Source organism: Anas platyrhynchos, chromosome 2, assembly GCF_047663525.1.
Source record: "Anas platyrhynchos isolate ZD024472 breed Pekin duck chromosome 2, IASCAAS_PekinDuck_T2T, whole genome shotgun sequence".
In the NCBI taxonomy this organism is placed as follows: domain Eukaryota; kingdom Metazoa; phylum Chordata; class Aves; order Anseriformes; family Anatidae; genus Anas; species Anas platyrhynchos.
The window spans coordinates 139,005,659-139,019,541 of record NC_092588.1 but is presented as its reverse complement, the minus strand read 5'-3'; the positions used below and the strand labels follow the sequence as shown (position 1 = coordinate 139,019,541).

At 37.9% G+C, this 13,883-nt stretch overlaps 1 protein-coding gene across 11 annotated transcripts in view; it reads right to left on the bottom strand.

Moving 5' to 3' along the window:
* CACNB2 (calcium voltage-gated channel auxiliary subunit beta 2) overlaps positions 1 to 13,883 on the bottom strand; it is a 247,078-nt gene that overhangs the window by 84,365 nt on the left and 148,830 nt on the right. Inside the window, exon 1 of one of the 11 annotated variants that reach the window (XM_072033681.1) lies at positions 571 to 1,137. The exons of 6 other annotated variants lie outside the window; for them this stretch is intronic. In XM_072033681.1, the coding sequence (XP_071889782.1) occupies positions 571 to 639 (69 nt within the window). In that variant the 5' untranslated portion in view covers positions 640 to 1,137. 4 more of the 11 variants (XM_013093606.5, XM_005013183.6, XM_013093608.5 and 1 more) reach the window with 4 other exon arrangements.

Sequence of the window (13,883 nt, the reverse complement as noted above, 5' to 3'; positions counted from 1 at the left end):
TAAGCAGAGCCAGTTGCTTTGTAGAGTTACAGCAGTGGTGCAGTGCAGGGCTGAAGGACACACAGCAGCTTCAAGGATGGCTCCATATAGATGTAAACTCTAAGCAATGACATTATTAGCAAGGAAACAGATTTTTATACCCAAGATGTAACTTCAGTATCAATAATTACCATTACACAATATCCCTGCTAGCAGATTTAAACTCTGCTATCCATTTTTATTTTAGGGCAACCTCTTTACCTGACACACTTTCCCCATCAGAACTGCAAATGGCTCATATCCATCTCTGCCCCTCAGCAAAACATGTAAATGACCACAAATCAACTTCCAACTAATAAAATCTGTCTGGACTCAACACACGTCCACGTATCGCCACAATGGAAGCAGTCACAATGCCAGAACAGCTCTATAAATAATGACAGCTCTGATTTCCCCCTGCATCTCCCTGCATACAAAACAGAGTTCTGCTAATTCAATCAGAAAACAACTGCACTCTCCTCACCGTATTTTTTTTTCCTCCCTCTCTGCAATACATATAATATATGCCAGTAATGAAAACATAGGGCTTACACAGATATCAGAATTCTTCAGACGTCCTCCTTTGGCTCTTTTCAGAAGCCTGATCCAGGTGGCCTTCATTAGCCAGACAGCTCAGTTATTGTCCGCAGCTGCAGCGCCCGGCACTGATCTCATAAAACATGTGCACACTGAGCACCGCAGAATCACGGCTCCTTTCCTATCCATGCTCTGCTGTGAGAGCCTTCCTTCTCTTCCCTCTGCCTTTCAAGCTTGCAGCCTCACTGCTTCCAAGTATTCTAGTGCAATTAAATTCTCAAATTTTCTCATGCCAGTAAAAAGGCAAAAAAGATAAAAAATAAAAATCCACACCACCTCCAAAAAAAAAAAAAATCGACTTGAATGATAAAAAGGTAAAATAAGCCAGACTTCAGGTAGATGTTGTGAGAGAGGCTTCAATTGATGATAACTGAGATCGACCACAGAAAAATACCTAGGGCTTTTTCCTTTGCGTTTGGGGGGGCGGATTTGGCTGTTAAAAATAGTGCTTATAAGAGAACCTTTTAAAATCCTGTGCAAAATGTATTCAGTGACATTTGCAAGTGCAAAGTTCATTTCATCTCTTCCTAGATTGGCTGGGGGTGGGGTAACAGGCTGTTCAGAGCACTGGGCATGCTCCATATGTGCAGCCTTTTACGCAGATGCTCACATCACACCAGGCTGGTAGCCTATGCCAAATTGCCATTTTACATCTCAAGGGTAAACAGCTGGAAAACGTGAGGTCCCTGCAAAGCTGGAATAGCTGGTACAGTGTCTCGCTGCTGTCATGCGTGTCTGCTGCAAGCCCTGCTCCTGTCACGCAGCACTTCCCGTCACTGTAAGGCACCGAGCTCCCTTGCAGAGACGTAAAGCCCCAAATGCGCCTGTTGAACGGGAATTTAACCCCCTAGTCACTGCTTGTATTTTCCTGACATTGACAGATGAGAAAAGGAAGGATGCTGCAACATACCGCTTACTGCATAAATATTAGATGCTAACAGGACTAAAACAAAAGGAAACATTTCATTTCCACATTCTGCTTTCCAGAGCCACCTTCCATCCTTTCATAAGCTGACGTGGGAATAACAGACTAAGGCATGATTATCCTGAACATTTACAATTCCCTGGCTGATATGCAGAATTCTTATCAAAAAAAAATAAAAAAATAAAAAAGATCAGTTACAGCTAAAAGTTTAATAACCTGTCCTTGAACAGACATCAAGGAAATTACATTAAGAAAATTAAGGGCTTACAGGAGTCCAAATACATCTGTTACAGTGATCTTCTAAAACTAAAATGCCAAGTGAGCTAAAGCAAGAGAAGAAAACAATAAAATAAACTTTCCTTGGTATTTTTAAAAGATCTTGTCCATTAGGGAAATGCCCAGAGTCATTGTAAGCACATTTCAAAGGTGCCTATTGTTTAAATTTCCCCTTTACTGTGACTGCACCAGTGGAGCTGGGGGCAACAGTGGCAAAGGACAGCAGCAACAAGTGGCCAGAAGTTTAGCCTAGACATTAAAGGCTATTACAGTTAACACAATAGTGACCATTGGTCAAAACCATTGATATTATCAAGCAGTAACCAAAGCTGAGACTGTGACAAAGCCACACCCACAGAGTCCCAGCCCCCAACACTCCGGGGTCCCCCAGCACCCATTCATTGCAGCAATGATGGCACCTCCAAACCCTTCCCCAGCTCTGCAGCTCCATGGTGCTTCTCTGAAGCAGAGCAGGGCCCCTGGTCACAGATCAACCCCTAGGCAACACTGTCTTTAAGTAAGAGGAAAACAACGAGCAAGCCTGACACAGCTATCACACAACTGACATTGGGGGTGTTAGCTTTCTACAGTGGTTCCACAGTGAATGCATCACATTTTCCACTGACAAAGTGGCACGGCATCACTTTTACTCTCCTTCATCCTGCTGTCCAGAAGGGATGCTGCCTAACTGGTCCTCAGACTATAAAAAAGACACAAAGCACAGAAAAGTAATTCCTGTGGCCCTAGAGAAGCCAGATGTTAGGTCAGCATTATTAAAACTGGAATTTCATCTTTCCAACTGCAGAGATCATTTGTAGTGCTGGTCATGTCTCGTGTTGGCTGCAAACCCAACATACATTCAAAAAAAATAATAATGATTCAATTTATTTTAATTATATTGACAAATCACATGTATCAAACTCAACATTGATTTTATTTCCCCACTGGGACCGACATGGTCATGTAAATCCCTGAGCACAGAAAAAAATTGGAAGTCTGACATCAGGGCAATCCAGAAAAGGAGGATTAAACAATTAATTCATTTTATAAGCTAGCAACTATTTTTATAAGAACTAGGAATGCTTTCAACTACTTTCATATAAAAAAAAAAAAAAAAAAAAACCTTAGTTCACTGTAGTTTCACTATTTTTTTCTTTTTTTTTTTTTTAAATCTAACTTGGAAGTACCCCAACTATTCAAGGAAAATATTGCTACATGGATGCGTATTGTCCATTCATTACAGGTAAGGAAACTGCACCACCTCCCTGGGTTACACTAAGTTTCAGGGCTTGCTCTGGAGACTAGCAGAGACTTTTCCTAAGCGCTTCTGAAATTTTGTGTTCCTGCAGGTATTCATCTTATTCCACTGCATATAGGAGAGCTGCAATGATACATGCTGCTATAGCCCCCAGTTCCTCATCTTTCATGGAAAGCTGTCTAAGAAAAGTGAGATATCTCAGGTTAATAATTATCCCATCTATTTACTCTTTTTTCCCTTTTCTTCTTCTCCTTGCATGGCAGGTTTACAAAATGTGTTTGTTTTAAAAATCATTCCCTGTTTTAATGACATGCTTGACAAATATTTACCAACTATCTTATCACTTACTCTACTAGAGTAGCTTCTATAAGGTATTTTTTTTTACTATGAAGCCATACTTTTCACACCCTTAGTGTAAAATCATGTGATCATATTCGAGGTCCTTTTTCCTCAAGACCAAACGTCTCACATTTTGTAGTAAGGGTATATCATCTTCTTAAGACCGTGTCTTCCAGGTAAAAAACACTGCTCAGTAAAGATTATTTTTGTTGTTATTTTCCTTTACTTGTAGGTAGAAATTCCTTAGTTAAATGAGGTGGTGCCTCTAGAGATCTTATTTTTCATGCTAATTTTCTTTACCTACCTGTAATTTTGGTCAGTACAGTGGGAGCCTAGGCACAGATTTTGTCTGCAAGGTTATGTTCATAGTGCAAAATCTGATGTGTTTGGTCTGTTACTGGATTTCCTGTAATTCTCCCTGGATTAATACAGCTATCATTATACTTGCAAATTCAGTAATGGACTTTATATTATGCCTTTCTCATGAAAAATAAAAGTGGTCCTTTGAGAATGCAGGGTTTTTCTTTAGCTTGGTAATCCAGTTATGAATTGAATATCATTAGGACAGATAACTTTCCAAACTCCTGAAAATTCTCAAATAATAAATCTTGTTAGAATTATCAAACAAGTTCCTTCAGGTAGGGACTTTTTATGGCATTATTTATTAAATTAAGACATGAAACAGTGTGCAAACATACAAGCTTTTACAAGAAAAAAGGAGTACATGTGAATGCACACACAGTCCTCATTTATAATACTAGGATTTCTTCTCAGATGTATTTTTCATCTCTTCACTTATTTCATGCTGAAGAGAATTTTAAATCCAAAAGGAGAGAGATCTGTATGCCTTCATACTTTTAATTATTCTTTGTTAGCACAGTGAGACCTGAGCTAGGTCTCACTAGGTTAGGGCATGATTTGAGATGATACACCATGTATCTGATGCACTACTACATCTAGAATGCCAAAAAATAAGTTAATAGAAAAGAAAATGTTGAAAGGTTATTTCTGTAAATTTTTCAGTTAATTTAAAAGTCTTTAAAAGTGATGCAAAACACAAGCAAAATGTGAAGTATTAAAATCTAGCATGAAGTGAAACTGCTGACATGGGCAAATTTCAATTATAACATGTTAACAATGAATACAGATTGTCATGTTTCCTCACAGACTGACCAACCTGCAATCTGTGGGCCATACAATTAGAGAAACACCACCAATACAATGGGTACCTCAGTCTGGCACAGTGGCCAGAGATGGCAAATGTGAAAATTTCTTATTTATGGAGATTTCTCTAGACCTCTAAGCAATGTCATTATTTTGAAAGATGTTCTTCAAAGCCCAAAACACGGCTTGATTCCAAAAGTGCTATACAGTGTTGTACAGATTGGAAAATTAATTACTCAAGGGTTGTATTTTTAAGGAAATACCAAAGTAATTCTGATTGTTTGGCATGTACCTGTGGTACGTGCAATATGAAACATATTTTGGAAAAGGAAGGCAAGTATGCATTCATTAAGGGGATATGACGCAGGAATTTTTGACTCTTTGGGTAAGGGCCATGGACACTTCACAGCCTGGCAGGCTCAAAGGCTAGTCAGTCCTCGTGCCCTCTCCAGTCCTTGGCACGAGCGGAGGCTGGCCCTTTGCCCACCACACGCCCATTTCCACTTAAATGCTGTAAAGCTGCTCTCCCACAGGCACCATATAGGGAATGCAAACAACTCAGAACAGTCACTGAAATGCTTTGCTTGCATTTAAGAACAAAAGTAACAGTGATTAGAATTTTTCTTTATTTTTTGGTTTACAGCAAATTGGGCATTGCAGCAGAATCTACAATCTGCAGGGGACATTCATATAGCAGGAGGAGTGAAATTTTAGAACAGCTGGGAGCTTTAGGGTGGCAATGTGATTAAAAAGGAGATTATATAGAAAACCAGTCTTCTCTTTACCCTTAACATGACTTTGGCAAGCTTAATCGCAGCACCCAGCTGGACATTAACAGGTTTCCAGGATGCTAATCCAATCAACAGCTGGATGAAAGAGTTTTTTAAAAACAGACCTTAGCTTTGCAGAAACCTAGATTTTGGCATTCTTAGACCAGGGAAACAGTTGTATCAGGTACTTTATCAAGCAAACAAACAAAAAACCATAAAAATCACACAACCACAAAAAAAAAAAAAAAAAGCACACATTTGCACTAACATTTTCATGATACTTGCCTAAATGTTTGCTTTTCTGTTGTTGCTTTGTTAAGAGAAAGCAGCATGAGTTTGTATGTTTAGAGGACTGATTGGCTTTTTGTGGCTACTCTTTGGAAAACTTTTGGCAACATGCAAACTGTTTCCAAAAGGGCAGCTGCGGACCTTAGCACAGTGATCAAACAAACACATAGACCCCTCAACCAAAGCCAAACTTTCCCAAATCTGTGGGATGTTCTGGTGTGTTACAGTTTAGTATATTTTGCAAAAAAACAACTAAAAGAGACAACTTTGAGGCCCCGTTGTACTAAGCATTGTACAGTCATGAAGTGAATGACATACCCTGCTTAAAAGAATCTGCAGTCTGAAGGATGTCAGCAGAAAAAAATGGGAGTAAGAAAGGGATCAAGGTAACAAGCGCAATAGAAAAAGCAATTTTAACCATTCAGTAACAGCATTATGACTCATCATTGCATAACCATGGTGGGTTGTTGTTTAAGCAAGTTTTCTATATGTATTATGGCAGAGATTAGTTCTGTGAAAGCCTCTGAAGGAGGATAATCTGGTAGCTCTGTATATTCTGACAGAGAGATTCTCCCACTTATGAGAAAAGAGAAAGTTTAGAGTGCTTTTTAGGAAGAGGGCAATGATAGGAAATCAAGGAGGTCTCCTAGCTCACCAAAATAGGGTTTATCAACAATAATCACATAGTCAAAAACTTTAGTTTGTTTTGTTTTTTTTTTTTTAAAAATATAATTTGAGTTTTCATTGAGACAAATAATTGGATATAAAGGATGACATTAAATTATCAATGATTTTGAGCTTTAAGAAAAAGCCAGAACACCAACAGAGGTAAGACGTTGCCAGTGGAACAACTCACAGAGAGGTGTCAGAGTAACAAAAATACACCAAGGACATGATTGCAAGCTGCTTGAACTTGAATCATCTCACTTTTGTCTCAGACTGCCAGCACACACAGGGATCTGAGCACAACTTGGTTGACTCGTGACAACTTCTTAAAGCTATGGTAACTTAACCATATGTGCAAGCCCCCAGGCAAAGGTTATTAGTAATAACAAGTTCCATTGTGGTGCTGTTTACTGAGACAGAAACAGGTAAAAAAAATAAGGTTTTCAGGAAAGAAAAAAAAATACCAATTTTGACTGCATTAATCAACAGCTGATATCACAAAGGAAGGATTTTAAATTGCAGAAAGACAACACAGAAAAAAGAAGGATTTAAAATATAAAATGATAACATTTTATATTTTAAAATTCTGATATACAAGAAAGAACAGAGAGAGAGACAAAGATTAGGTCAGATACAAAATCGCAAGGGCTCTCAATTAAAAAGAGGAAAAATGGAAAACGCATCTGAGATGACACCAAGGAAACAGAAAGACAACTAGAAAAGGAAAGAATTTACAGAAAAGCATGGCAACCATCATCTCAATTTGTCTCAGCTCAGTTAAAAGTGCCAATTTAGATTCTCTGTTCCAGATCTTCAGTATATTTTTATCTGGGATTTTGGTTCAAGTCATTAAGATTTTCTGCATACTTAAAAATAACTTCCTATAAAATTTAGCATGAAATGCTGTTAGCAATGGAGAATTTTGAAGAAAAAAAATATTGCCTTTGCATTTCACCAAATTATCTCTATATATACAAGCCCTACTTGGTTTTCTAATTTAATATTTTAAATCTACTCCAGATAACTAATGGAAGGTTTGGGTTTGTTTTTTTTTAATTTTTAAAAATGTTGAAATTAAGCATATAGAGTGAAGTCTTCCATATTCTATTTCGAATGCAACAGCTGTTTTGAATACGTATTTATGCTTGCTACCCTTCCATTCTCTACTGTAAACATATTCATCTGTTTAACTAATTATTTTATTTCCATATATCTACTCGAGTTAGTTTGGCAAGTGTGCACTCTGAAGAAGCTGCTGTCATAGATTAGTTGTCAGAAACAACATTTTTCTACCTCTGACAAGTTTATTTTCCAGCTCACCTTCTACTGCTGAAATCTTGATTCTTCCAGTCATGATCTTTTGTTAACAGTAATCAGCAACTGTCATGACATAAAACACTGCAATTTGCTCACTGCTTATATTAGGAGGGCTTTTCTTCTCAACCCCGTTGTCAAATTACACACAGCGAAGACTAATGAAATAATTAATGAAGTGTTCACTAACTCAGGCTCACTTAAAACTTGTCAACCGGTCTGTCTGTCTGGCTGTGACTCAGCCCAGGTATCGCTAGCAGGCAGGACTGTCCTTTAAGCATCTGCAGCCTTGCTCTCTCCATTAGTGCCAGAAACACCAAGTGAGGTGCTTACACACTGCATGGCACCATTTATTCCAAGCCATAAACACTACCTACAATACACATAGCCTCATAAGTGGGCTAAATGTAAGCTCACTTTCCAAGTGTATCCTGAGCCATGTGGGTCCTTGTGGTTCCAGGTGTTAGCTCCAGCTTTCAGCCTTGTGTGTGCTGCTTGGGAAACATCAGGACTGGTGCTTTACACCCATTACCTATCCTCCAGGTCTAGCATAAAGCAAAGCAAACCGCTTACAGTTTTTTGAGAAAAAACTTACACTATTTAGATATTACCAGATTTCTAATAATTAATCTCATCAGATTTCAAGAATTCAACAGCGCGTAATACTTTAACCGCAATGCAGAGGTCTCTCTGGAAAGACTTCCTGCCCCTCTTGTCTATCATATACCGAAATAATCTTGGAAAATTGTATCTCTCTAGCATTTCCTACCTTTAACATTATTGTTCTAAATCCAAAATATACCAGCTGATGTATGGATTGCATCATGTCAAAGGTTCACATTTGTTGGCTCTTTCAGATTTAACTCTAATCTGTATCTAGCCCAGTGCACCCACACAGACAGGGTGAGGGTACAAAGTGTGCCACCTGAAAATATATGTTCTCTAATAACGAACAAATCTATGCACATTTTTGTTACTGCTAAAACAGATCTTGTACTTTGGATTTGTAGTAGCATCCCTGAGATATAACCACTTAAATAAACATGGAAGGGTTAGAAGAGGAATAAATGTTTGAGGCAACCTGGTAACAGAAATGTAACAGCTACTGAAGACAATGATTAGATGCCAACCTGAAGGAAAATAAAACATAAATGAATTGCAACAGAAAATTTAAAGGAAATCATTAAAAAAATCACAAGATATTGTGATCTTTCTGAACTCAATGTTGAAATATTTTTCATACTCCAGAATGTTCAAAGTTTTGTAGAACACAACAGCCAATTTCCAGGATAATAAGTGAACTCTAGATTTGACCTACAAGACCAAACATTTTCTCTCTTTCAGACATATGAGAAACATCAGGACCAGACTTCTTTCTGATTCAGAACAGACTTTGTCTGGGTCAAGAGAGCACATTACATCATATCCCTCTCCAAGCTATTTCCTCCTTGAGAGGAAGCAACAAATTGTGAACCACTGGTTGCTCTTTTATCTACTGCTGCAATACTGAGTATCTATACAAAATATGCTTGATTTGCTGACAAATCCAAAATTCTCAGAAAGAACGCCCAAGGACTAAAACACCTGCATGAGCTCTCTCCGGTGTCAGAGACTTAACATACTCCATCTTATTCTCAGGGCCACAAGGTATTTCAGGCAGAAAGGGGCCTCAGGACATATGAAGTCCAACCTCCCCCCAAGAAGCCATCTCATCCCCAAGCTGAACAAACCAGTCCCTCAGCCTCTCATTGCAGCACGAGGGCTCGAGCTCCAACCTTCCAGGAGCCCTCTGCTGAGTCCACCCCAGTTTGTACATATTTTTCTTTTTGGGGGGCATCAAAATTGGTCACACTAATCCAGATGTGGTCTATGGCGTAATGAGCAGAGTGGGGTGATAATTCCCCTGGATGTAGCACCTGTGCTTCTCTCTGTGCTTACTGCACAAGATGCTGTATTTAGGAGCTCAGGATTTTAGATGAATCTAACATCTTTGGAAATCTAACAAAATACTCCTTGCAGAACTTGCACCGTGGCAAGCCTGTATTTCTAGCTGTGCTACACAATAGTCAGCTCATTTAAAAATGTTATGATTAACAATGCTACACATCACTGTAAAGTAACATCACTAATATGCTACTAGCATCAAGCAACTTTGAAACACCACATCCCTACCCAGCTGCTGGTCACAGAGGACAAAACAGCCTTCAGCACCTGCAACGATGACACACTCAAGAATGGAAATCCCAGGTCTCAAAATATGTTGTGCTAACTCTCACCAAAGAAATTAAAACAAGTCCATGTCCTCCCTGCCAATTTTTGGCCTTCTGGAGCTGCACTGGCCAAAGGCTGCCTTTTCCTCTTGCTCCATTGTTCAGAAATGAAATTAAATACATTTGGTTATGCTGATTTAAAATTCATTATTTCCTTCAGTTTATGAGGGAGTTTTATGAGTTTCCTCCAGTTTCTGCTTAAAAAATTGCCACCAAAACCTCAGTGGATGCATAGTATATGTGTAGCTAGGCCACAACTCAGGTATCTTCATACTCAACCCCCCTGGAATATTCTCCAGAGACACAAAGCTGGCTTCCTTGGTCAGGTTAAATCCAGAAGTCAGCAATAAATGCAAGATGCGTTCCAGTTCATCTCTGTTTTGGAAAAAGGAATTTAGTAACTCATGTATTTATTATTTTACATTTTTCCTTAACTGATTTAAATAAAGCTAAAGCAGTTGTTACAAAGTATTATTAACTTTTTATTTAGAAAACCAGAACTTCCCCCTCCAGAAATGAGCTTTCCTTCTTCCATCCTTCCTTCAAGAGTTAATTCAGTCTGTAATCAGTGGTAACTCATACACTTAGCATCCCCTTTACTCTTAAAGTTTCTGAGTTCACAAGGGGTGAAACAAAAATTACAGTTTATTATTTCTCTCTTCATGGAGAATAAAAGGAAACGTGTGTTGCTGAACTTGGCACAGTAACACAAATGTGCTCTTTTATAACCTTTCGTGTTCTGTTGGCTGTCTGCAGGCTTGGATCCTTTTGTGGTTTCAAAAGGCATCATGTATTTTAAAGCTCTGTTCGTTTTCACAATCAGGATAGCCAATGATCTCAAGAGTAGCTCCCTCTTGTTCCCCCTTTGATCACAGTAAAAAAGATCTCATTTAAATGGAATAGCATTTTATTCACGCCATAAAATCTACCACAGAATTGCAGGGACAACGCTGTCAATTGTCACAAGGCAAGCTGATCCACAAAACATGTTGTGTAACCGGCAGGACTAATCTCTCCCACCACACTTACAAACACAGATGTCCAGGTTTATTTAAAATAGCCGTAAGCAAAACAGCATAACTCATGGTTAGGATTTTTACCTTTTTTTTTTTCCTTTTTTAATTTGCCTTTTTTTAATGTATGCTTATAACTAGGAGGCATTTGATTACAGAAAGTGCTCAAATCTTCCTAGTCCTGTGTTGACAAGGCCACAATGGTTGGAGGAAATGGTATCAGTTGGACTGTATTTTCTCCCTCAATACACTAAGAAGAGCCCTATCTTGACCATTTCCCAGATGTTCTTCTCTATGAAGAACATCAAACCTCTGAACACAAGTTGATCTGAGAATTCTTTTGTACTAACAAGATATGGCTGAACAAAATTATTCATTTTTCCTTAAAATTTACATAACTGATGGGGAGAGGGCAATAACATCCACGCATGCATGGGAAAACTCATAACCAGAAGGCAAAGCAGGTTAAATTATTAGCTGGTATTGACAAATAAGTGTGTGTGATAACTAGATTAAAAAATCATTTTCTTGCTGTTAAATTTTAGTGGAAAGTCAATCAGCAAAAGCAAAATTTCACATATGGTATTAGAGTCTTGTACAATGAGCCTTATGATTTTATTTAAGCATCTCTGAAGGCCACCCATGTTCTTGCCAGGATGCCTGTATAACAAACAACAGAATTATAGCAAACAATAAGAATTATTCCATCTTAGAAAGACCACAAGATAATTAAGGGAAGCAGAACACAACTTTCTTAAATATAAGTGGTAAACCACAATATGATATATATGATAAATTGACTATATTTGAGCAACGACCTAATACCCCTGTCCTTCAATTCTCTCTGTATAGGTGCGTAACCATGTTTATATAGAATGCATATGAAGACAAAAGAATTAGGATTAATTACAGATCAAAGGTCTACAGTCTCAGACTTATATAAGGCATCTTTCAGCAATGGGAACTAAATCATTGGCAATTGCTGACTTCTGTGAGTGAGTTTTTATTTATACCATAAAACATGGGAATTTCCATTTCAATGCCATCAATATTTCTCCATAGCCTATATCCTCTGAAGAGAATCACATGAGAAATTAGGCTGGAGAGGACCTCTGGAGGACATCTAGTCCAACCTCCTACTCAAGGCAGGGCCATATTGAAATCCAGGTTAGGCTGCTCAGGGCCTTGTCTAGTTGAGTTTTGAAAATCTCCATGGGTGGAAATTTTGCAACTTAATACATAATTTTCCTTGTTAACCTCCTATACCAAAAAAATATAGAAATGAACTCTAAAAGTAATCTAACATCTTAAAATAATAATTTATGAAAATGACATTTAGCCTCACAATTTATCTTGCTGAGCAGCTTGCACATGCAAAGAAATACAACTGCATTGAGTTCAACACAGTCACTTTCATTAAAGCCAGCTTCATCACATAGAAAAAGCAGTCACTTCCAGTAAGGAAAGTAAATATCTCATGTACTTTTGGGCAAATATAGATTATAACAAGACATGCAAGGACCTTTTCCTTTCAATCTTAAGCTGTCATTTTAAGCTGTTCCTTAAAGGAATACAGTTATATCATTATAATATAATACTCTAATAATAGTTATACATGTATCAGCTTTGCTTCTATGAACCATCTACTATTTTTCCCTCTGCTTAAAATTCCTGTAATGGTCTAACTGACCTTAGACTTAAGAATTCATCTTAGTAGGAAACTTTTTTTTTTTGGACCTGTGCAACAGCACTACTTTGCTTGCACTAATACACAAATACTCTGATATGAACAAATTCTTTTTAATAAGAATATTTGCTGAGATATTTAAAACAAAACACAGCAACTGACTTAAAAAAGGTCAAAACTGTATTAAAAATGATGCTTATTAAGTCCATTTGACTTGTTTGCAACTTTTATCAGAGCAATAAAACTATACTGCATATCATAAAAGAAGACAGTACATTATCCTAGAACTGTAAATGCCTAAAACTGTATGGATATGCAATCATGTATTGCTAAGTTAAAATATGTAGATTCACATTGTGTTATAAATGAGAAAGAAACACACTCAGAACTTTTCAGGGCTTTCATTCATTCATTCCTCAGAGAAAAGCTTCTAAAATTGCTGGTTTTTACAGTCCTGTAATTACAGTTGTCAAAACACCCAAGTTTCACTAAATTTTCCCCTGCAAAAATCCTAGTTATTAATATGGTCAGACACGCACAAAATAATAAACAAGCTTGTCATGGTTAGCATTACCTGTTTCTACATGAATAAAAGATTTGCTGAAAGAAGAATTAGTGATTCTTACAGAAAATGCAGTAACTATCCCCAGCATTTTGTGATTCCTATTCATCAGCTCAAGTTGCTATCTGGGAAGTAACACGTAGCCTGAGTAAACAAACAGTGCTTCATTTTGTCAACCCTATTGTTCAGAGCTTGTTTATTATTTAGAGAAGGCAAATCTTCATAAAGACAGATGCCCATAGCTTTGTTAAACAGCTGGATGGATTTTTCTATGATAGACTTCCTGACAGCCAGTATTGAAGAAAAGTAAGTAATAAGTTTAATCTGATAAATTGATCGGAACTAGTTCATCAGACCTACCTATCATAACCGACTGGAAAATAAAAATCTATTTGCACCCAGGCATGAACACACAACACAAACTCAACTGCAAAAGAAGAAAAGAAATAAAGGGAATTGTGCCTGAAAGGGATGAACTTCCAGATCGCATGATCTGAAACAGATTTTTCTGGCTTTTGATTCACCTGTGTGGAAGGTTCCTATCAAAATGATGTCAGACTATATTCAGCCCGCCTGCCAGGAGTGTTTAATCTAACTGTCATAACTGCTGTGGTGTTGAAAGGTCAAGGGAGCAACGAGCGATCTAGGCTGCCAGACACAGCATCATACACTGTAGATGGGAGAAACGGAGCTGCACTACCCAAGATAGAGCATCTAAACCAGGCAGTCTGCCACA